At 44.6% G+C, this 25,163-nt stretch overlaps 1 protein-coding gene across 1 annotated transcript in view; it reads left to right on the forward strand.

Moving 5' to 3' along the window:
- ANAPC4 (anaphase promoting complex subunit 4) overlaps window positions 1-25,163 on the forward strand; it is a 355,563-nt gene that overhangs the window by 70,540 nt on the left and 259,860 nt on the right. Inside the window, exons 8-11 of the mRNA XM_078678375.1 lie at window positions 1,625-1,732; window positions 6,614-6,697; window positions 7,751-7,837; window positions 21,101-21,165. Coding sequence (XP_078534501.1) covers window positions 1,625-1,732; window positions 6,614-6,697; window positions 7,751-7,837; window positions 21,101-21,165 — 344 coding nt within the window. The remainder of the gene's footprint in view (window positions 1-1,624; window positions 1,733-6,613; window positions 6,698-7,750; window positions 7,838-21,100; window positions 21,166-25,163) is intronic.

Consider the following 25,163-nt stretch of genomic DNA (forward strand, 5'->3'; position numbering starts at 1 on the left):
ATATGGGACTATCTCTGTGGTTATTTGTTTAATATTTTCAGACTCATGGGATTTGTAGTCTTTTTTTCAAATATGTTATTCTTAAGGCTGCTGAGCGGAATAAATGGAAAGAGTTCAGCATAATCTGAGCCTCTGGTCCTGACAAAATTAAAAACATACTTACCTTATTACGAAAATCTTAGTCTTAAAATAAAATACAAACAAAGTATATTTATAGCTAAAATTGGTCTGGGTCTCCTTGAGTTGTGCGTCCATTATTGATTATTGTTGTGCAATAAATGTCTTACTCGCCTCTATGTTAGGCCTAAGGCTGCTCACCCACAGTACCACCTATAGAGCACTTTGGGTTTTACATTGAGCCCTGTACACATTTGGGGAACACCTGGACTCTGTGCACGGTATTAACACCTAGTGGCAATATCATATACAGAGCTAGCTTCCTACACCAGCCACACCTTCTCTCCTATACCCGTACTTCTTTGTTCAAACTCTACTTCATAAAACATAGCAGAGAATGTGCTGGGTCACACAGCACAATTGTGGAGTTATGTTATGTTATGTTATGGACTTTTGTACTGCGCACAGCTGCCCCAGCTAAGGGGCGTCCTGGCGCATGGCAAGTAATAAGCAACACCTACAGGGAACATAACAATGAAGAAGACAAAGGCAAATTATTCAAACAAAAAGGTTTTTAAAGCGTTACGAAAAGCTAGAAGATCAGCAAGCAATCGCATCTCAACAGGAAGAGAATTCCAAAGCTCAGCCGCTCTGACCTGGAAAGAGTGTCGCTTAGGTGGCCCTAAGCAGGGCAGAAGACTTAGTGGTATCTTTCGTTGTCCTTCTTAGTAAAGCAAGAACCTCCAGCAATGAATTGGGCAACCAATGTTATGAGGCCCAAATCTGCAGAGTGAATGGGTATGCATTACACACCACTGTGTAGACACAGCTTACTTTGATTTTTTCCCATACACTTGTTCTTTTAATTTTATTTGTTTCATTACTCAAGTACGTAACTTTTATTATTGCATGACTGTTGCCTTCTTCCTTATGAAAGTGTCATTGGATCAAAGTGTTACTGATGTAGAGCTCAAGCCGGAATACTGTGTTTTGATTTTGCCTGGGTAAGTAGAATTTCTAGTTTTTGATACGGGGTGATAGAGAAAGAAACCATCTTTGGTAACCCCCAAAGTGATACCCATTTTCCAGTTTCCCCATCTTTGTCAAAAGACAGTTGAGTCAGAGTTACTGCTTTAAAATGTGAACGAATCACTTCCACAACCTCTGTCTCAGTTTAACATGTGGTCTAGAAAGTACTTAGTAACATGTTACTAGAAAGGACTTAATTCATTAATATATAAAGATGTACGATTTAGGTTCTGTTTATACTTAATGGCGTGGTGGGCAGATTGGTCAAAGATCATATCAATGGGTGGGTTAACCTGTGAAAGCCGGAATGTAATTGGAAAGACCTGCTTTGCCAGATCAACACTTGCATAATCTCTTGGATTTGCGTTGTGTGAATGAACACTTAAATCTCTTGGCCAACACTGTAGATAGTTTTGAAAATATTTTTACCACATGCATTCTTCCAATGATGCCCAAGTCACAACATTTTCCTTTCCAGGTTACTGGCTCTTGCCTTAGTTTGTGCATGTCTAACGACTTGAAATCCTTGTCTGTGGTTACCGAAGTTGCAATGAACACTACTGCGCCTGATGTCACTTATTTTCAGGTGAGTTGCTGTGGTGAAGTCAAAATGATATTTGTTTACATCTTTGCTGTAACACTTCCATTCATATTTTAATATCTTGTCCCCAAAAGTATCAGTAGCTGTGAAAGATACTTGCTAAAGCTCCTAGAAGTCTATCATGATTAATTTTCAAAAATATAGCTAACAGCAAAAGTATTAGAAGTGTGTTACGCAAATGTTACGCAAAGGCAACTGACTAGCGCTTCACCTCTTTGACCATTGGAGCATATAATACTAACTTCAGTACATTTTATTCTACGTTTATACATCATCTTCAATACAGTTTGTGGAGGAAAGAACGCATTATTAAACCTAAAATCAAGATAGATACCAACGAGCAAGGTGCCTAGCTGTTCTTGTGGGAAGATAAGAGAATACTTTTGAAAGAAAATGCAGTGGGGTACGCTAGGAAGCTGAGTTAACTAAACCTGCATTTCTCTCTTGTCTGTGCCAACTTCTAAGCGAATCTATGCTTATTAAATGTGCAACATATAACTCTGAAATACAAAATAGCTGTGTATGTTATTGTGCAATAGTGCAAAGGCTTTGGTAATACTGTGAATAGGTACAAAAAACGATTTCACTTGTGTTAATCCAAGCAGATATAACATCTGTCTTCACAGCTGACTTCCGATCTCTCTGCCCTATAAGGTACTTGTGCAACAAGTTGCGTACCAAATGTGTTTGCCTCTTTAAGGGAGAGTCCTATAAATTTCTATTTCCTTATTCCTTTTCATGCATCACCACTCCAGCCCAATATAGATTGAGAGATTGCCTTACTCTTCATTGCAATTCGAGCCCTGTGGGAGTTTTAGCCGTACTTTAGTAAAACTGTAATCTGTGTCTTCGAGACGGTTACGTTTTGCTGTCTATGCGACACTTCACTTGTCTGGGGGAGTTGACTGTTCTGTGGGCTGCAGAGAAGTTCCAGAAACCTGTTGCAGCTGAACATTTTGCTCTTGACATGTGATACAGTTTTAGGGAGCCTTCATGCACATTTAACCCATGCTGCGGTCTAAAAAGACTTTTCAGAAAGTATGAAGCCTTCTGGAGAACCAGGGAAAACAAGATGGGAAACTTTTTAGAACAAGCATTTACAATGCAATGGTTTCCCCTTTGGAAAAGTTAGAGCTATTGGCATTGTAAATGTCAATGACTTTTATTTATGTTTTGGTTTTTAAAACGTAAATAAAAGGGATTGTCATTTACAATGCCAATAGCTTAAACTCGCATAAATGAGAGACCTATTGCATTGCAAATGCTTCCCCCCCCTCGCAGGCGCATATATCTACAAATATACACTTCAAGATAAAAGTCCAGAGCTGGGCTGGCCCCTAAAGCCGGAAGCAGCTACTAAAGCGTTTCATGATAAAATCAGGTTTCCCCAGACTAAGCATCTCGATTTCGAAACATACCCAGAGGTCATGCCCCTGCTTACAAGGTTATGGCGCTGACAGCTCTAAGTACCTGGTCTGACCGAACAAATTCAATGTAAAGGATTCAGTCAAACTCCGTTAGCTCAGTTGGGGTAAACACCCCCGGCAGAGGTCTGTGTTAAACGTAGGCGCCCAAAATAGGTAAAACGCATAGCCGATTTCCACTGTTTAGAATAATATATATATGAAAACAATGAACTCGAAACGGGCATATATATATTAGTCTGTTACAGAGATACTCGCACACCAAGTCTAGCCATAGTGCAGTCCTCCGAGACCTACATTGGACGCCCCTGGAGTACACTTTGCAAGTTACATTGGTCAAACCCACAATAACACCTCAGTAGGTTTAAGCTACAGTTGTAGAGCTTTCTATGTAACGTGTTGGTTACATGATCTAATTTAGGAGCGTAACACAGCCCCAGTCCCCCAACTCTTCAAGGGCCCCCATTCAACCCAATGTCAATTAACATCTGTGAGACAGTGGAGACTCGGGCACCTCATCACATTCTGCGGGAGAAGGGTGGTTAGTTTTGCAATACGCCGCCAACCCAATTCTAATAGGACAGCTCAGTGGGTTTAGCCTGCTGCAAACATCTATGCAGCCAAGTTGGAGGCTACAGGTTCGCATCTTTCAACAAATATGGGATGTCAAATAAGGGATGTCGTCAATAAGAAATTCAATAAAACTAGTGCTGCTTGGTTGAGTGATAATACGTCTGTGCTGCTCTTGAAAGCATCGGCACAGAAGCCAAGGATTGTATGAGCATAGGCCCTGAAACACAGACTACGCATGAAAATTAAGACCCAGCTGGCAGCTGCTCTGGTGGTGTAGGTTCACAAAATCAGATCAGACTGTGCTGCACATTTAAAAAAAACATTAAACTGGTAAAACAGCCTGTGTTAGCGGATATTTTTTCCCCGCTGAAAAACAAACCTAAAAAATCAAACAGGAGGAAATCACTTACAAGTAAATGAAAGCACAGTGATTGATAAATTATTATTAAAGTACGGGGTAATTGCCGTAGCCTCCCCTGGGGGCCCTCGCTCTCAGTGGGAGTCCATTGAAGACAGGCACCCTCACCTCGTAGCAGGGTCTCTTCCGTGATTATTGCGACATGCAAGTGCGAAAAAGCCTAATTAAACAACCGCGAGGAGAGCCGGGGTGCATGCCACACAGAATTGAAGCGCACGGACAAGCTGGTGAAAAGCCGCCGGGCTACGAAGAAACAGAGGAGTGAGTCTTGGGCTTCGCCTCCAAACCAGTGATACTTACTCCAATTCATCCGGAGTGGCACCTCTGAGGCGGGCTGCACAGATCGCAAAACTCCTCTTTGAGACAATGAATTGAGAACCCAGAGCTGCCTCAGCGATGCCTATGAAGGTGACGGTTAAGGCTGTTTATCTCAGTAACTTTGGGGAGTTCTGTAGCAGGTCTGTATTGCAGTATAGCGACAGCCGAGGCCCGAATAAGCCGGGAGATTGTGTGGAAGTGTGCAGACAGGACGGCAGCGAAGCGCCACTGGGAGACCCAGAAGGATGTCGGCGGAGAGGCGGCAGAATACTGGGGTGAGTACAAGGGCAGTGAGCTCCCAGTGGGAATTAAGTGAAAGCTAATACCTAACTTTTAGGAAGGAAGGTTCAGGAAGGGTGCAGAAGCTGCCGCTAGAAAACTACAACACCTGGAAGGGTAGTGCGGTGACTGCCATCCCTCTCGTTTCTTGGCGCCCTCCGCCCTGACACCATTCGTGCACTCGAGGCTGCAGCCGCTAATGGAGCGGACAATACCGCCGCCTCCGCCCATGGGCAGGAATGCACAGTGCAGCAAAGTGACTGTGGGATTGCTGGCCTGGGGCAACGGCATTGGAAACACACAGGGTAGACAAAATACGGCTGTGTTAAAGTCCACAACCAGTTCATGCTTGCTATAACTGATCCTAGGCACGCTCCTGCCATTCCTGACGCACTCGTGCAAGAATACCAAAACTAATTGAACATGCCCACCTCGCCCTTTATCCCCACCGAGGAATGCAGCATTCTCCCAGTCTAGAATATAACCCTTGTTTGCATCTGTGAGCGCCTCCGGCTCAGTAGTAGCAGGCACTGCTGGGAGGGACAGGTGTTTCTTTTGAGAAAATGTGTACAAGATGTTTTACCCCGTGACACTAGGAGGGCACCCGAACAAGGCCAGACTGTTCGTGAGATAAACCGCTCTACCACCTATAGATGGATGGCACACGGTCAGCGGGAGGGGGGGGGGGGAACGGGCACTCACCTGGACTTCTTCCGGCGGCGGTCGGCCTGGAATGAACAAAACAAACCGAAGGAGAAAAAAAAAAACACCGCCCACCGCCTCATGATGATAGCAAGGGGGCGGGATGAGTAAAAATCGCGGGAACGCCCACGAATCTGCTCGGGGAATGAGTGACGCATCTCTGTTCCAATGGCTAGCCTCCATTTATGGAGCTAGCCAATGGGACAGAGAGGCGGAACGAAGCCCCATACTTGTAAACAAAAGTTTTTCGCTTGCGCAGCCTTTCGGCGAGGCGAAACCTAAAAAGACACAATCTCCCTGTCTATATTTTAGTGGTTAGCCCTGCTCAAAACTTTGAACAACACAGTTCAGTGCTACAATGGGCCTGCATGACAAAAAATTATTCCGCCTTGCGAAACTCAAAGGTAAATGTTTAGCCACTTTAGCAATTGACAGTGAAACAGAAATCTCCCAAAAATGGCTCTGTGAAGCTCCGATGAGCGAAAGAACTTGATTCAATTAAGTATTGTATTGTAGTATTTTTAGGGTCACTGAGAATGTTCCATGTATTGTGGACACTGGGGATGATGGGTATAGTTGGGCCCATGGCCAGGACATCATGGAAAGTACCAACATTCTTGAGTGACCCACCGCTGCAACTAAATATCCCTTTAAGTCTCCAGTGATGGCTTTATAAGGAACCACCATTTTAGGTACAACTGAACCTCTAGGAGGAATGACTCCTTTACTGGCAGCGATGTGGAGTCATTTGATGTTTCACATGCCAGTGCAATCTAATGATGGAAAACATGTGACATGAATATGAAACATCCTATGATGAAACATTATCCAAATATATAAGGACAGTTCTCAGCAAACAGCAGAAATGTTCTATGTTCCATGCTCAAGTGTTCCATCCAAATGTCCATAGTAACCACTGGGTTGTGCTCTAGGTATTTGATAAGTACATTGCTGGACTGCTGAGCTTCGATACCAAAGGTCTACCATATTAACATATCCGCATTATTCAACAAATACAAAACTAGATGGATATTTAATTAGATATTGTCACATATGTTGCACACAATCTAATGTAGATTACTTAGTAAACATTATAGTATTAAAAAGCGCAAATGGCCAGAATGTAAACCAAACTTTCCTTTTATGTTTCAGCTAGATACCAGTTTACTCTCAAACTATTTGCCAGAAGTCACCCGGATGGCCCGGAAATTTACACATATTTCAACTCTCTTACAGGTAACGTGTTCATTGAAGTACTTTTTTACCACTCTACTCATGCATATTTTGGATTTGTGTTTTTGTCATTTCAACAATAATTCAAAATTCCCCATGCTTAAGGTGTTGGCAAACAGGAAGAGCGTGGTTGAAATTTTATGTATTTTTATTTTGGCAGTGTAGTATAGCATTGCTATGGTTTGGTGCAACCAGTTATGATTTCCATACATAGCTGATTTTCCAGGCCATGTAATAATTTGGTGGTGTGTGGATGTGCATTTTCTTTACTGGAGGCTAAGGTAGCCAGTAAGCTTTGTCTTGTAAATATGAATCAGGTGATCTAGTAATCAGGCAAAAGCTGGTGGTTGATACTGCCATACGTTTTTCTTCCTTCTGGAATAGCTATCCATTAACAAACTGAATTAGAACTCATTAAAACATTGGGTTTAGTAATGCCTCATTTGCAGTGTTATTACTTTTTTAACCTCCCGACTTGTGAAGTACTGGTAAATTAGTCTCTGAAATCAGGTGCTGTTAAACTACACAGGCTTTGTATAATTGGAATGTAGACTTGCCAATTGCATGTTCAATTTGTTAGCAGTAGCCCATATTTGATTAAGTATCTCTCCGTCATGTTTTTTGCTTGCCACACTGTGTTATAGCTGTAATTAGATCTTGAAAGTTTGGTATCATTCAAAATGGGGACTGCTATTTAATTGCCATTTTACTCTACATTGCATAAATATGCCTGTGCTTGTTTATTTTTCTGATTGCTCTGATGCATTTCGAATTATGTGCTTATCATCCAGTTCTGAATGCCTGTTCACAATCCGCTTGATGTGATTACTGTAGGCTTGAGTGGTAGAAACTAGGGAAATAGCCACAAAATTTCACTGTTGGGGAAATGAGAAAGCTGGTTCTGCTAGAGGTAAAAAAAAAATCTCGCAGGTTGTACTAGAGATGCTGCCTAAATATTGGCATCAGTATTTGATGAGATAGTACTTTTATATACATTCTGTTCCCAAAATCATTAGGAAAACTCTGTGAACTAACCATTTTATTTTGTCATTTCAGTATCTGAAGTTGTCATTGTCATGCATGTGTGAAGCATGGGAAGAAATATTGATGCAAATGGATTCCAGACTAACCAAATTTGTACAGGTAGACCAATCCTATTAATGCTAAAGCTAATTTACAAATTTTTGTACCCTGTATGTTGAAAGTTTTGGCTGCTGTTTGTTGGAAGATGTCTGTAATCAATTCTGTTTCCAGTAAAAATAAGGAGAGTTAGATAGAAATACACCTGGCATGGCAGCTCGGGCTGGACTGATCCCATGGGGCACAGGTTCAAGACTGATATACATATGGCTGGGTTCAAACTGGGATGGCATGGTGAGCAAAAATTGATGGATTTAGGCTCAGATCTCTGTACTGAGGTGAATGTATGACATTGTTCTGCATTCTGTCCATCAACTGTTGTTTTTGCATTAGCCTGGAGGTGCAGCACGCCTACTTGCATAGCTAATTTCTTGCCTGTCCTGGTGCCAAATGGGCCTCAGGGTAGAGGGTTGCATCTCCCAGGTCTAGTGGTAGCTTGGGTCGCATATCAAATACTGCAGGGCTTTAAAGCCCCCAGCCTTGATATGCTAAATCTCTGTCCATCTTGCGGGAGAAAGTGTGAACACCTTCCTCCGGAGCACGCATTGTTTCTGGCTTGAGAGAACGTGGACTTTCAACTGCGGGGTCAAAACATGTCTTTGGTGGTAGACTGGACGATACCAGTCAGCCAGGACATTAAGAGACCGGTAGGTTTTCAGGGGGCACCTCTAAGGTGCCCTCTGGGTGCATGTCATAATAAATCTAGTACTGGCAACAGTACAGATTTATTAAGACAAGGTGTTTGATACCAAACACCATAGGTTTCAGTAAAGCCATAATGTAGCTGGGGTACTCGTAATGACCAGTGCCCTGTACATATACTTAAGATAGCTTCCCTATTCACTTGTACCATCTAGTAACTGTACTAGACAGCACAGGGGCATAGCTGCTCATTCAGATATGCCCTCACATGTACTATAATGTACCCTGCCTTAGGACTACAGAGCCTGCTGTAGGGTTGACTTTCATATATGACAAGCAGTATCTTTGGCATGGCACACAGTGGGTGTGTCATGTTGTGTTTTCACTCATGGTTTGCACCATGACACGCAGTCTCTAATGGCAGCCTACAAGCAATTTGGAGAGGAGGGGGGCCCGTAGGGTGGCCTAATACATGCTGCAGCCCTGAGGGACACTCTTTAGTACCCAGGTCCTAGGTACCAGGGATTCCCCTTACTAGGAACTCACAGGGCTGCTGGAGTGTTTGCCAATTAGACCATTTTACCTTGTTTTTAGGGGGTAAGTAAGAAAATATTTTATTTGTATATGATTAATTAAAATCTTTACAAAATTGTAAAACGTCCAATAATTGTTGTTACTTAAACATAACACAATTAGGATGCATAAAATTACAGTATTGTTAACAGTTTTATGATTACCCTCGAGGAATTTAAAAAGTTCATCTAGCGTGGTTAAGTCTATTTCCTATTATGTCAAAGAACTTCACAACTTGACAGTTCAACTTGATGTCACTAGTAGAGAAGCACAGTTTGACTGCCTGTCTGCAGGTCCGAACGGCATGTAGGTTGAAGAAAGGACGTAAGAGATTGTACCTCAAGTCCTTTACGCTAGGGCAGATGCAAATCACGTGAACTATGTCCTCCTTGCCGGTTTTGGACATGCGACACTGTTGTGAAGGGTTGTTTCTCTCCCAAGGCGGAAGATGTGGAAGTATGGGAATTACCCCGAGGCATAATTTTAAGAATTTTTCTTTAACATTTATTTTCATGCCGATGCTGAAGTACGCTTGTGGCCGCAGTTTTTCGTAGTCACCCACCGTTAGCCATCCATGTGCTCTGTTTGCTAGGTCCTTCTTGTCTTCCATCGCTGAGATGATACTAGCTGATTTTTTGGCTACTTTTTTAAAAGACAAGAGATCTATTGATGTTTCCCAGATGTCAGTCAGGCCTAAAACTTTGAGTGATTCGTATAAGTAGGCTCTCGGCGCGAAATTGCGGTGCCGAAGTAATTCTTCCCATACATTTGCACATAAAGATCCAGCATCTGCATTGCGAATCTTATGCCAGTTTGTTGCATAAACACTCCGCCTCTCTAGGGTTTGTTTCAAGATACCGAATTCCAGTCGAATCTGAGCCGGGGAGACGTATTTGGGAAGATTAAAGATAGCCCTGTATGAGTTGGCTATGAGTGTGTCCAGCAACGCCGCGTCCTTACCGTGGTGTGATTCACTCCCGTAAGTGAGAGTCGGTTTTAATTTGGCCCTCAGGATTTCAAGAAGAGGTTTAAGTGTAAGGTCAGGTAGTTTGACCTTCAATGATTTTAGTGCCAAATAGGTCATTATAGCCTTCCCTCGCAAGGACTTGAGCTGCGCCCTAGAGGTATTATTTGAGTCCAGGATTACTCCTAGGTATTTATATGTAATGACCTGGTCGAGCTTTTTGCCATTCAAGTGCCAGAAAGGATTCTTTTTTTTCCTGTAATTCACAGCCATCACCTTTGATTTATTGAAGTTTATTTGTAGTACATTCTTTACTGAAAAAGCATGGGTTGTGTTCAAAAGGTGTTGGAGGCCCATTGGAGTCCGACTTATCAACAGCAGATCATCCGCATATAACAGGTTTGAGAGGGTGATTTTCCCTAATTTCGGTGCATGATTGGAGAATTTGTCTAGTTGGCCCGGTAGATCGGCTAGAAAAAGATTGAATAGGATCGGTGCAAGTAGGCATCCCTGTTTTAGTCCTTTTGTTGTCCTTATGGGTTTTGAAAGGTGTGTTCCAGCCCCAAGTTTGATTTTGATCCAGGTGTTTGAGTGGAGCAGTATTAGGAGGTCTAGTAGGTGTTTAGGTATTCCCAAATTGTCCAGTTTCAGCCAAAGTTTGTTTCGGACCACGTGGTCGAATGCGGCGGTATAGTCAATAAATGAAAAGAATAAGGATGACTTAGTTTCTTTTGCTGCTTCCATCAGCAGTGATGTGCCATGAGATTAGTTGTGGTCCCTTGGCCTTTGCAGAAACCCGTTTGGTTGATTGGCATGATGGAATTTTCAGTTGCCCATGATGTAAGCTCCTCCAAGATAAGGCCAGCAAAGTATTTTGACTCCACATCTAGGAGAGCAATAAGGCGATAGTTGTTTGGAAGCCTCTTGCTACCTTGTTTATGTATTGGGCTGATAATTGAACCGTGCCAGGACTCAGGAAGGGTCTGTGAGAGTCTGATACTATTGAACACTGGTGCTAAAGATGCACTCCAAAATTCGACATCTGATTTGTAGAGCATGGGTGGTAGGCCGTTCCGCCCAGGAGCACCGGTTGGTCTCCCCCTTGATATTTGTCGTTGGATGTCTGGTGGGAGGATTGTCTTTGGCCTTGACTCAAATGCCTTTGTTGACTTTTTTTCCATTTTTGATTTTTCGAATTTTGGTGTATTCATGGCGATGTACTCCCCCGTTTCAATGGGATTTGTGGGAGTGTAGTGGTTGAGGTTTGCTTCTATGTTGTGCTTTGTGGTTTTTAAGCAAGGTTTGTTTGTAGCAGCCTCGTCAATAGTACCATCGTTATTAAAATGCGTCAGTAGGTATTTCGACCATACTTCTTCAGTTATGTGCGAGTTTTGACTAGGGAGGTCAGGATTCTGTATTCTTTTAACCATTTGCCAGAATCTGGAGCTGTTCTTCTGCTTCCCCTCGTAAACTAGCTTCGCCCATAGTTCTTCGTTACTTCGCTTCTGGTTGCCCCATTTTGTCCGTTTCAACTTTGTTTTAGCTTCCCGTAGGGCAGTTTGCAAGCTGTAATTTGTTGGATCCTTTCGCACCTGTCTCGGTAATTGATTTACTAATCTTTTTTGAAGTTTCGTTTCTGGACATGAGTGATTCCCACGAAGGGGCGTCTGATGGTGACGTGGATTGCTGGGAACCTTTTTTACCATTTTCTCCCTAATGGTTTGATGAAGATGTCCCAGACATCCGATGCCTTGGATGCATAGCTGGTAGCTTGGGAGAAGAGGTTTGTCGCCATGGAGCTAATTGAATCAATGTTCCTGGCGTTACAGCGAAGCCGTCTTAAATTTGGGACAGTATCTGTGTCGAAGCCTATAAAGGTTTCGGTTTCCAGGTGGGAAGTAGTTTTTATTATGGCCTCTTGTGGCAGATGATCACTGAGGTCGCTCGTACCTATTCTAAAGGACTTTACCCGACAAAGCATGTTTAGAGATGTGAACATGTAGTCAAGATGGGAGGGTTGTTTATTCGCGTGAAAGGTGGCAACTGGTGGATCATCGTCAGGGTAGCGGCCGTTCAGGGCCCTTAAGTTAAGTTGTTCCAGATGTCGAAGTAGGATTTTTGAGTGCTTCGTTGGGTTCTTGTTTTTTATATGGCCTTGTGTCGGCACACCCCATGCTGCGTTCAGGTCTTGGGTAAGGTCGCTAAGTTGCTCTTTATTAATTAGAAGCATATTGAAGTCGCCTGTCAAGATGAATGAATCAGACACGCTTTCTTCCATTATTTTTTTCATCAGTTTGGCTAGGTCTTTCGCACCTTTTTGTTTGTCTTTGGGATGAATGTATGTATTAATTATAGTTACAGCTTGGGGTTGCTTCTATAACCGAAGTGGGATCTTTGCCACCTGGATGACGCTTGGGGGAGGAATGTGCAGGTCCATTGCCTCAATTTCGCCTATTGTCGATATTGATGAGAAAAGCATCAGTCCGCCTGATCTTCGGCCAAAGGTTGAGTTTTTAATTGCCGGAATACAGCAGGACGTGAACCCTTGGAGCTCAAATGCCTTTTCTTCCCAAGTCTCTTGGAGCAGGATAAGGTCAAATGTGGTCAGGTATTCTAGAAATTCGGGATCATTTCTTTTACTCGCCAAACCGTTGATGTTCCAGGAGCAAATTCTAATGTCCATATATCCTTCTGATGGATTGGTGAGTTCTTTCCCTTTCTGTCAATTGTTGACAGTTGAACTTGCGAATGTGCGTTGAATTGAGTTCCAGTTGTGAGCAGTTTTTCGTAACTACAGCTGCTTAGCTTTTGATGTTGTTCAGAGTTGGGGTTTTTTAAGTCTCGGGAGCACGGCCCGGGCGAGCTGCTTCTCGCTCCTCTTAATATTGAGGTAGTACTTTTTTGTACTAGAGGTCTGGCTACAGGAAGAAAAGGAGTAGGGTAGCGAGGTCTTTCTTCGAGTATCAGCTCTATCCCCATTGCTGAAACGTCGCTGTTTCTTCCATGATTTTATGTGCTGTCTCAAGTGAGTGCCAAGTTGCTTTTGTAATGTCTGGGCGATGAGGTTCGGTGTTTGACTGGAACTCTATTTCCAAGAGATCAGATGAACTGATGTTTGATAAATTTGTTAGTGAGTGCATGAGCCTTAGTATGTTTCCCCTATTCAGTATATCACTTCTGCCGCGGGATGTGTATTCTGGAATGAAAAGGATTGATGTTGGACTGTTCAAAAACTGTGGTTTGGTTGGATCCGGCGGTGGTCTCTTGTCACCCTGTTGAATAGGTTGAATAGGGTTGCTTGGGCCTGCTGTGACTGAGGCATTTAACTGCTCGCGTTGGTTGGTGGCTCTCTGCAGGTTCCGGGTGATGCTAGTCGGTATAGGTGTCAAATGTAGAGAGGACTCTGTATTGAAAGCCGTGGCGGTGTCCACTCTTCCTCTTGTTGGAGCAAGCTCAGGTGGTGTTGGTTCGATGTTAATAGAGTTTTGTGCCGCCTCAGTTCTTGTGAATTGTAAAATTTTCTGCTTACGTTTTTTTTTTGTGCAGGTATCTTAGTAACGATAGTTGTCAATTTTGAATGTACCGATGGGGATGCTGATGATGCAGTTTCGGAGGCCTTATACTGAGGAGATTGTACTTCATCGGCTGTCGGAGACCCAGTGACAATTGCTGCTAGAGGAGAGGAGTTAGAATATATTTCTATCTTCTTACTTGAGCTTCTTGGGGCCCGATTCCTTCCTTTCCTTTTGTTCTTTCTCCGAGTCTTAGAAGATTCCTGAGCGTTTGTTGAGAAAGATGCGACTATAGTCGCAGACGTGGTGGTTAGCTCAGTTGCCAATGGTCTGGACGTTAATGTTTCGGTTGAGGATACAATGATATCTGACCTCTGCTCGATTGGGTGCTCGGTCAATAAGCTCGTTGGTGTCATTGGGACATCTGGGGGTGGATCGGAAGTTTGCGAGGTTTGGATTGGTAGAACTGCTGATTTTAGGTCACTTATCAGTGCCCCCAACATCGTAGGTAAGGATGATAGTTTGTCTAAAATTGGGTCACAAGGTAGTGGTTGGGATAGAGTTGGTTGGGCCGCAAGGATGGCATCTTGGCCCCTCCTTATGAGGCCATTTAGCTCCGAGATTTTCCAGTCAATTCCTGCAATTGAGTAAGCCATTGTCTGCAAAACACAAAGCTGTATGTCCATTTTTTGAGATTGAAAGTCCAGGGCTGTAGCCGAGTGTTGCAGAGTGTTCAAGATTGTCACCCAAATTGATTCGGGAACTGTTTTTCCTGGGCTGTAACTTCTCTCGGGACTTGGTAAGGCGTCGGCAGTGGGCTTCCATTCAGATGGGTGACGGTTATAGGTAGCCACTAGTTCTTCCCACTCCTGTGCCGCTATAGAGGACATGTCATTGTCATTGTCTGGAAAGTTCTTAGTGGGCAGGGAATCATTGTTCAGTAGGAAAGTGCCGCCCTGGGCGGCCCCTTGCACTGCAGGCTCATTGGTCGCCGTTGTTTGTTCAGTGATGCTACTGAAGTTTGACTGGTGTGACTTGGGTAGAGTCGATGGGGTGTTAAGCATTGGCGATAGTTTGGGATCGCTTTGTTGCTCTTCAATTGCTGATGATGGTTTTGCTCGAATGTCTCTAATTTCTTTTGTTGAGTTTGGGGAACTGCTAACTAATTGGGGCGGTGGTAGAACTTCCCTTTCATCCTCTTTGTGTATCAAAGCCTTGATTTCCATTGTCGCGTCTTGTTTACCGAAGTGACGGGGGCTGATCTTGCTAGGGTGGATCTCACCCTGCTGTACTGGATCTGGGTCTGCCACTATATCTGGAGACTTGGCCTCAGTGGTATGCTCAAGTCTTTTTTGGAGGCTTTACTGGCAGACGCCAGTTCCCAAGTCTTGGAGTTGGTTAATTCGTGTTCTACCTGGGGGGTGGATGCTGCCGCTCTTCTTGCTTTAGGCGAAGTTGGTGTAGGGATGATAGTCACTACCTCAGTAGTGGGTGGGTGCAAAATTTCCCCTGGGCTGGGTAAGCCTACTTGGCTGCTAATCGTGCGGCTGGAGTCGTGCTCGTCTCTTAAAAGCGGAGATTGAAGACCTCTAATGTTCCCAGTCGTAGAGAATATAGCTGTTCCAGGGTCTTTAAGAAAGGAGAACTTAGTATAAATCTTGGGTTGAAGTGAACATATCCTTTTCTTTGCTGGCGTTCCGTCGATCGTTACAAGATTGACTGGATCCGTTAATGCAAGTTTTTTTTTCTGGCGGTATTGGAGGTAGTACAGGCTGTACAAGTCTTTGTGACTGTTGTGGTAGCTGGAGGGCAGTAATTAGGGAGGGTGAGGCAGCAAGGACCTTGACTTGTTCGTTTTTGTTTAGCGGATGGGTTGTGGGTGAATTTGATGTTTCCATTACTGTAAGGGGTGAGGCCTCTGTATTATTTATGTTATTTATGTTTTTGTTGCTTGTACTTGAACTGAGTTCCTTGGGATTATTTGAGTTTGTTGGAGATGTTGACTCAGGTTTCCCCAGTTTTCTTTTCCGCGATCTCAATGTAGAGTTGGGTTTTGGTTGTTGCCTGATCATGCCAGATCTCATTGCGCTCCCTTTTTTGTTTGGCCTTAGAGCGTTTTTATATTTCAATAGGCTAACAAGTTTGCTCTGGGGGCTATGTAGCAGGTTGATGGATCGGTGGGCAGGTGGAGTTGAGGCGTTTGCTTGGGCCCCTGCGGTCTTGGCCGTGCCACCACTACTGCGAGCAAAGTGTGGTGGGACCTGAACCGCAGGCCGTAACGCCCACGCCTCTCTCCTCGCCTCCTTCCTCCTGCCCCTTCTCCTTCACGGAGCACACGACCCCAGCTCCCCCCCTTGCCACCCTGGTTACCGCTACGGGTGTGGTTCGCTTAAGGGGGTTCGGGGGAGGCTTGCAGTATGTACAAAGAGAAAACGGTGCTTGGGGCTTGGAGCTCGGCTCTTTGGGGGGCCCGGGGCCTGATGGATTCTTTCTCTGCGGCCCTGGGAGCAACAGCTTCAGTGCTAACGATGAGACTGCCTCACCTGGTTCTCTCTCTCTCTCTCCACACCGTGGCCCCCGGTGAGGCGACCCCCTTGCCCGGGGTGATGCAAGGTGATTGCGGTGGTTCTGTGGTTCAGTTCTGTGATTCTACTTTGGCTGCTTGGCTTCCTTATGTTTCCTGCCGCAGCCACTGATTGTCCCGGCTCCCGCTGGGCAGCTTGTTGCACCGCTGGTCCAGGCACAGGGTGAGGCTGCCGAGAGAAGGCTGGCGGGAGAAGGCTGGCGGACAGGTTAAACGCTGAACACGGGCGGGCGGGCACTTCGGGCAGGCAAGCCCCTCGGCTTCTGTGACTCAGCCGGACCCTGCCCCACCGCCCCGGTCAGCACGGCAGAGCAGGGCAAACCACCAGCGCCTCCGGTGCACTTCGCTCCTCACTCCTGCCGGGCTGGCTCTCTGCAACCTGCAAACTGTGAGCTGGAACTGCAGTGAATTAGGCAGCGGGAAGCCGAGCGTTGAATCACACAGTCCGTCCGAAAGCACACTAGAACTTGGGCCCGGTTAACAGGGGTCCAGTCGAAAAAGTACCAGAGGCAAAAATGGAGTGACCATGACCAAAAGGGTCACTTACCTACACAACCCCCTGCGCCGCCCACCCTAAATGAAAGAGAATGACACTAACCTTTCCCAAGAGGGTGTTTTCATTGTCTAAGTCAAAAACCTGGAAAGGCCATCTGCATTGGCATGGTCAGTCCCAGGTCTGTGTTTCACTATAAAGGCCATACCTTGTAGGGAGATGGACCTCCTCAACAGTTTTGGGTTTACTCCCTTCAGCTGCATAAGCCATTCAAGAGGCCTGTGGTCAGTCTGAACAAGGAAGGGTCTCTGCTTCTTCAGGGACCGAACCACAGCAAAGGCTTCCCTGGGGGGGGGAACCACCTGCTAATAAAGGCAACAGGCTGGTCCTGGCCATCATCATTGGTCTGGGATACAACTGCCCCTATCCCATGCACAGTGGCATCAGTCTGCACAATTAACTGCTTTGTATAATCCGGAGCTTTTAGAAAGGGTACCAAGCACATTGCTTCCTTTAGAGTGTCAAAAGCCTTTTGACAGCTCACTGTCCAATTTACTTTCTTTGACTGCTTCTTTGAGGTCAGTTTAGTGAGGGGTGCCATACCCCTTCACAAACCTCCTGTAGTACCCAATCAAGCCAAGGAATGCACTGGCTTGAGTCTGGATTGTTGGAGTCCAAAATCTGATCTCGGGCTGGAAGGGCTGTACTTGGCCTCCACCTACAACGTGGCCCAAGTATATAACAGAGCCCTGCCCTATCTGTCACTTGCTTGTCTTGATAGTGAGTCCTGCATGCTGCAGGGCCTCCAGGATCTTTCCAAGGGGGGGTCGGTGATCCCGATAGACCGCAATATCATCAGGATACACTGCATTAAAAGACTTTAACCCAGCCAGTACTTCGCCCTGCCACCTTCTAAAGGCTGGTAAACATTCATTAGACCAAAAGGCATCACAGTAAACTGGTAAAGCCCATCTAGTTTCGAGAATGCTGACTTCTCTTTTGCTCCTAGGGTCAGCCTAGTCTGCCAGTACCCTGATGTCAAATCGAAAGTACTGAGAAACTAGGCTGTCCCTAATCTGACTACGAACCCTTCTGCTCTTGGAATGAGGTGTGCATCTGTCTTAGTGACCGCATTGAGGCATCTATCGTAGTCCACAAAGAAACTCTGCTCTGGTTTTCATCCCTTGGAATGAGGTTTGGAGACTAAGACCACTGGGCTGTCCCAAGGGCTATCAGATGGTTCAGTCACCCGACCCCTAATTCCAGAATCTTGCTGACTTCACTCTGATGCTTTCTCCTACTTGGCCCAACTGCCTGTAGATTTTATTTTTGACAGGTAGAATGTCCCCAGTGTCCACATCATGTATACACCAGGTTGTCTGACCAGGGGTCAAAGAAAACTGAGCCCAGCATACTGCCTTAGGACTTGCCTGCAGTCAGTCTGCTGTTGGGCAGGGAAGGTGTCTGAGAAGACAACTCCCTCAACATATCCATCTTGAGGGTTGCTGGAGAGGAGGTCATGGAGAGGTGCACTCTCTAGTTCTTGGTCCTCATCAGTTACCAACAGCATGGTCACATCAGCCCTGTCATGATAGAGTTTAAGGTGGTTCACATGGATAACACTCTTGGGGCTCCTGGGTGTGCCAAGGTCCGCCCGTTAGTTGACCCTCCCGCCCCCGCCCCCCTCCCCCCCCCGCCCACTTCTTACTAGGAATGGGAGTGCAGGCATTGTTTCGGGCTTCAGAGAGTGTGGATTGTCACTTGCAGTGTGTCAAACTTGTCTGTGGTGTCAGGCTGGACGATACTAATCCGCCAGCACACTACATATTGGTAGGTTTTTAGGGGGCGCCTTTCAAGTTGCCCTCTGGGTGCATGTCATAATACATCTAGTACTGGCAACAGTACAGATTTATTAAGTCAAGGTGTTTGATACCAAGCACCATAGGTTTCAAGGCATAATGTAGCTGGGGAATCCTTAATGGCTGGGTCCAGTACATATACTTAAGATGGCCTCCCTGTTCACTTGTACCATCTAGTAATTGAACTAGACAGCAAAGTGGCATAGCTGTCCATGCTGCTATGCCCTCAAATGTAAGGCTATACCGACTGTTTGAGCTAAGCGCCAGGACATCTTCGGGTAACCGTTGCACTCTATAAATGCATATAACATATAATATAATGCACCCTGCCTTATGGCTACAAGGCCTTCTATGGGTTGGCTTACATATATTACATGCAGTAACTTTGGCATGTCACACAGTGAGTGTGCCATGTTGTGTTTTCACTCATGATGTGCACTATGACATGAAGTCTGCAATGGCAGCCTGCATGCATTGTGTAGGTGGGGACCCCTTAGAGTGGCATAATACATACTGCAGCACTGGGGTACCCTCTTTAGTACCCAGGCCGTACGTGCCAGGGATACCACTTACTAGGGACTTGCAGGGGGCCTAAAGTGTGTCCCAATTAGCCCATTTTACCTTGTTTTTAGGGGAAAGAGCACTGGCACTGGGGCCTGGTTTAGCAGGGAACCAGTGTACATTAGTCGAAAAACAGGAGTACTAGTGGCAAAAATTGGGGATGACCATGACAGAAAGGGGCACTTTCCTATAGGAGGGCTTTGTGAATTCACATAGAGGGCTTTCTTCTCTCTGTGTAGTACAGTTCCTTACTCCTAGTGCCTTACACTATGTCAATAATCGAGGGGGGTATAGGTTCTGACAAACCTTTCTGTGAATTGGTAAAGATATGGTTCAGGGAACTGGAGCATATTTTTCCTGCTCACCGGGCCAGGAAGATAAAATACAAACCAAGATAGAGTGAGCTGACTGACATCATCAGAACATTAGTTAGAACTTCAGGAGGTTGTGTACATAATTTCTGCTTCCCAGGAGGTAAGACAAATGTATATCTTAGCCTACAGGTGGCAACTTCCACTCAGAGGAAACAGGTTCCTTATAAATTGGGATTTTCACCTCTACTATTAACCCCCTCCCTCTCAGTTCTGTCATGTGGATCAGTAGTGCAAAAATGCATTTTGAAGAGACAATTGTTATTTCATCAGAACGAGAAATGAAGACCTGCTTCTCTGATATTCTAGAACACTGTATTAGCCCGTCGCATCTTTTTATCCTTCTTATTCTCTCAGGTCCGTTACTACCATTACTCTGCTTAATCAATAGACAATGTGCAAACACTTTTCTCTGAACCAAAGTAATATTCATGTTTTTATCTGTAAAAATTGTTTTACAGTTGAGACCATTGTTTCTATCAGAATTTAATCTGTTGCAGTCATTATTGTTGCAGTTTTTCTTTCTTCTTGCTCCTTTAAGAAAGAGGAAAGGCTGCACAGACTCTAATCTCATAGGATTCTTAGTTTCTACCTGTCCCGTGTCCAACAGTTTCCTCATGAATCATATTTTGCTTTGAGATACTTTATGCTTTGCAAAATAGAATGCTGCTTTTGGCATTAGGGTAATTTCCACTAGGGGTATGCTAACTGCAACAGAGGTTTTTGGGGCATACCTAAGTTAGCCCACTGCAGTGTGGCTAACTTTTACTCTTTACACTGCTGTTTAGAACTCAGAAACCCAAACATGGTCACAGACGCCGGTGTAGGAGGCATTGTCCCCCGAACGATTCCCGCATTATTGGATACTTTTCCCGCAGTTATCGATTTTGAGGAATTTTCTTCAAGGTGCAGATACTACGCCCAGAGACTCCATCAGAGCCAAGGCAGATCTAATATTCAAGCATGTGATTTAAACAGTCCTGATGATGATCCCATTATACGTCTAAACGGATCGAAACGTCGTCGACCTCTTGAATAGTTTCACACAGACTATTATGGATAGCTTGTTTTGTATTTACATTGACCAAAAGCTTCCTCTCTCTTTTGCCTGAAAATCCTAATGTTTGTTTGTTTGTCGTGTTCTCATGTACTGGATGTAGGATTGTACCCCACTGTACTGTTGGTTGCTCTTGAAAATACTGGAAACATTTAATTAATTAAAATTGTGTGTCCGGCTGGACACTGCGGAATATAGTACTTATTACAGACTATATTTATTCAAATGTTCTAAATGATTTTTTAAGAACCACTATTGTTATTTTAAATCTGTACCGACACAATCATTATCTGTGGAAACATATAATTGTTTGTTTTTCAGTCCTTCTTTCTGTTCATGTTTGTGCGTGTAAATGTGGATCATGTCAAATGGGTTAATGTCATACAGAATTAGATGAGTGACAAAATTAATTAATTTCTTTATAATCTAACAAATAAAGTATTAACAGAATTGCATGGCAAGACCAATTGACACTTTTGATAAAGGTTTGCATTCTTTTCTACATATATATGTACTCTATTGAATGCCAATATGTTTGAAATTCATTGTAATGGTATCAAGTTATAGCTGTAAAATATGAACTGCATTTTCTACTTTACAGAATTAATAGTTTTAAATGAGTACATGTGATTAATTCTTTTTTTTTATAGGAAAAAAACACTGAAACGTCTGTACAGGATGAGTTCATGCAGTTGCTGTTGTGGGGTAAAGCAAGGTATTTTTCTTCTCACTGATACTCTAGTTGCTCTGAGTAATTGTAGAATTTTTGGCAGGGTATTGGGGCTGCAGTAGTGTATGAACTTCTATTACACCACCAGCTTTAATTTAAAAAAAAAGAAATAAAAGTATTTTAAACAATACGTCTGGGGCAGATGACGCAAGGAAAACAACATTTGTTTTTTAGGGAAAACTTGTGCTGAAATTTTGGATATTTTGCAAAGCCTTCTTTGTATTGTGGAAATAGTGAGAAGTGTAATAACTAACGGTTCTTGCGTTAGCTCTGAAACTTTTTTTCAAAGAATATTTATTGGTTAGCAATTTATTTTAATGCTCCACAATCCCAAATGAGGGCCATTAGATTATTATTTGGCCTTTCCAATAAGGTTGATATTTCTAACCAGAGGCAACAGTTAGGCTGGGTTACAGTAGCTCACAGGTAAAGTTCAAAGTACTGTGCATTGTGCTGAAATTTTTTATATGGCCTGTTACCCAAGTATCTTTCTAGGTGTTTTCAGTTTGCTAAACCATTGGGAATATTGCTTTCTTCGAAGGGTCCTAAACTGGTGACACTTAAAAGGAGCTACACTACGTTGTCTTCGCACCATCACTAACTTTTTTAGGTTTAAGAAAACCTGAAGAGTTTTCATTTAAGATCAGAACAAGAGGACTCCTATTACTTCGGCATCCAAGTATTCTATCTTGGGGATGTATTGTTCTCCAGTATTAGGGGTGTCTTTCATAGATTCACATGCTTGAATATTCCCCGTCGTCGAAGTGGGAGTCCCACGGTAAATAAAATAGCAATAATGCTAATAAATATATATATATATATATATATACATATAGTATCATATAAGTAATAAAACAGATAAAATATGTACTGAAAAAAACCTTTACAAAGGTTACTACATAGGAATGCATTAGAGAGAAAAAACTCATTTGCAACATATCAGTGTCATTATGTTAGTCCAAACTGCAGCCAATCAGGCTCAAGCACCCTCTAGAACCTTCTCCTCAGAAGCTCAAACCCTCAGATTTTCTACCGCACGTCGTGTGAAGGGAGTCTCCCTGAGCTCTGCTCAGTTTTTTTTCCACATTTCTACTCTTCTCAGTTTTTCACAAGATGTCAAGTAAGAAGTCTTTATTTAGACCTTGTTCCTCCTGTGGGAAATTGCGTTTATTTGAGAAGGACCCTCATGACAAATGTATTTACTGCCTGTATCCTGCTCACAAAGCGGTTGATTGTAGGTTCTGTAGAACTTTCAATCCTAAAACCCTTAAGGACAGGGAGGGTCGCCTTCTACTTTGGCTTAAGCGCCTTCAAGATAAGGAAGACGTTGTTTCTGATGCAGAAAGCCTTCAGTCAGCTCCTTCTTCTGTGGCTTCTAAGCGTGGCAGTGTTCAGGAGTTACCATCTCCTTTCCTAAAGAAAAGAAAGCTGGCTTTAACTGTGGCTGCAGCGCCACCTACTACTTCTGTGCCTGTTATAACTACGCCCACGAGACCTGGCTCTCAGGCGCCTTTTCCAGCTTCTATTAAAGTGGTTACACTTTTAACAGCGCGGTCGTCGACGGGCTCGTCGACGACCACTCCGACGACGAGATTGGCTGCTGTGGCTTCGTCTACGACTACAGTCACGACGACGTCGGCGTCATCATCGTCGACGAGAGTCTCGACGACGGCTTGCACGTCGACGAAAGCCTCTGTCTCTTCAATCCCGTCGACGATCCCTATCTTATCGTCGACGAAGAAGCCATCGTCGACGAAGAAACCATCGTCGTCATTACCTTCGTCGACGAAGCTCCCGTCGACGACGCAGCTACCGTCGACGGCGACGACGAAGATTCCGTCGACGAAGATTCCGTCGACGAAGGTTCCGTCTACGCAGGCGCCGTCGACGAAGATTCCGTCGACGCAGGCGCCGTCGACGAAGACGCCGTCGACGCAGGCGCCGTCGACGAAGACGCCGTCGACATCTAAGATGCTGTCAACTACATCGTCGACGAAAACATCGTTGACGAGCTCGTCGACGAGCACATCAGCTACAGTAGTGCCTAAGCCTTCTAGGTCTACGGAGACGCCTACAGACTCACCGTCTACGACGACTGCTTCCAAATCGTCATCGTCTACGCAGGGATCTGCGTTGACAGCAACTTCTGGTTCTTCATCCTACGCCAACATGCCTTTAGTGCCCTTGGACACTTCAGTTTCTGCTGTACAGTCCTCATTCAATAGGGAGGAAGATTCTGCTTTCCATCTACAATCCCCTGCTCCACAACCACCACTTCAGTTGTTTGTATCAGACCATGAGACTGAGTCAGTTCCGGATGACACTGTTTATGGGGACGCCCGGAGTCCATCAGATTTGATAATTAAATGCCAGGACACTACTTCGGAGGAAGAAGAAGTAGATGAGCACGTAGATCAGCACGAAGACCAATGCGTGCAAATTCCGATGACGTCTATTCCAATGACGCTTTTCTCTAACCTCCAACACATGTTGGACGATTACAATAGACGCTTTCCACCTACCCCCCAGGGTACTCCGGTTCAAGATTCTGCTGAGGTAGCAGTTTCGCATCAACCTCTACAATCACCACCTAGACCGTCAATACATTTGAGCGCTCCTCTATCTCCTAATCCACATATGGACACTGACTCAGAACCAGAGAGAGAGGAAGGAGAGGTTTATCCAGATACAGATGGTGAGCAAGATCCTTATATGGCGGAATTCGATGATTAGCGAGTTCAAACACCCTCGCCAGAACAGGGCACTTCAAGTGATTCACCTCCTGTGGACATCGCTAGTTTTCATAAGCTTATGGACAAAGCGGCGGACCGCTTCAAGTTGACAAGGGTCCAGCGAGACGAAGAATGTTTCCTGTATGATTTTAAGAATCAGCCTTATAAGCAGGTGCATACCATACCAATTATAGAATTTATTTGGAAGGAAGGGCAAAAGATTATGAAGGCTCCTAACTCTTTGCCTGCCCAAATACCTAGATTGGAGAAAAAGTACAAGGCTCCAACAGGCTCGCCTGTTTGTCTACTCTCTCATCCAAAGCCGGACTCTGTGGTGACTCAGGCAGCACAACGTCGTGCGCGCAATCCTGCAGCGCCTGTCACTTCCCCTCCCGATAGAGAGGGTCGACGATTGGATGCGATCGGAAAGAAGTTTTCATCCATGGCATCCACCTCAGCCCGTGCTGCGAATGCTCTCGCTATTTTGGGTCGTTTCGACCGACAAATGTGGTCAGACGTGTCCATCTTCCTTGCACAGCTTCCAGAGTCATCCAAAGCGGAAGCGCTCCAGGTCCTTCAGGATGGACAAAGAGCTTCGGAGGAGATTATAGACTGTGCTGTGGATATTGCGAATACTGCATTCCGTATCCTTGCCAGTGCTGCGGCGCTCCGACGCCAGGGATGGTTAAAATCTACATCTTTCAGGCAAGAGGTTCAGTCAAAGATAATTGATATGCCGTATGATGGCCAATCTTTGTTCGGTTCCCAAATCGATGCTTCTTTGGAAACCATTAAGAAGGATACCGACACGGCAAAATCGCTTGGATCCTTACAATTTAAGAAACAGCCCTTTCGTGCAGCACGGGGACGGGGCACCTCGTCCAATTTTTCCCGAGGAGGACAGTCACAGTACCGCCAGTACAATCAGGGAAACCAACGGTACTCAAATCAGCAGTCTTCTCGTCAACAACAATCCAGACCCTATAGAGGAAAGTCCAATTATAGAGGTGCCAACAACGCCAACAAGCGGCAATGACTTGCCAGTTCAGCAGGATGTTGGAGGTCGAATCTCGCAGTTTTACTCTCAGTGGTCTCAAATAACATCGGACCAATGGGTGTTGGACATTGTGCGCAAGGGTCACGCCTTGGAATTCACAGAGTTTCCTCCTCCATCTCCACCTTCGGGTCCGCCACCTCCCCACCTGGAAGAACTGCAACATCAAGTTCTACTTTTATTAACAAAGGGTGCAG

Source organism: Lissotriton helveticus, chromosome 2_2 (assembly GCF_964261635.1).
Source record: "Lissotriton helveticus chromosome 2_2, aLisHel1.1, whole genome shotgun sequence".
Lineage (NCBI taxonomy): Eukaryota > Metazoa > Chordata > Amphibia > Caudata > Salamandridae > Lissotriton > Lissotriton helveticus.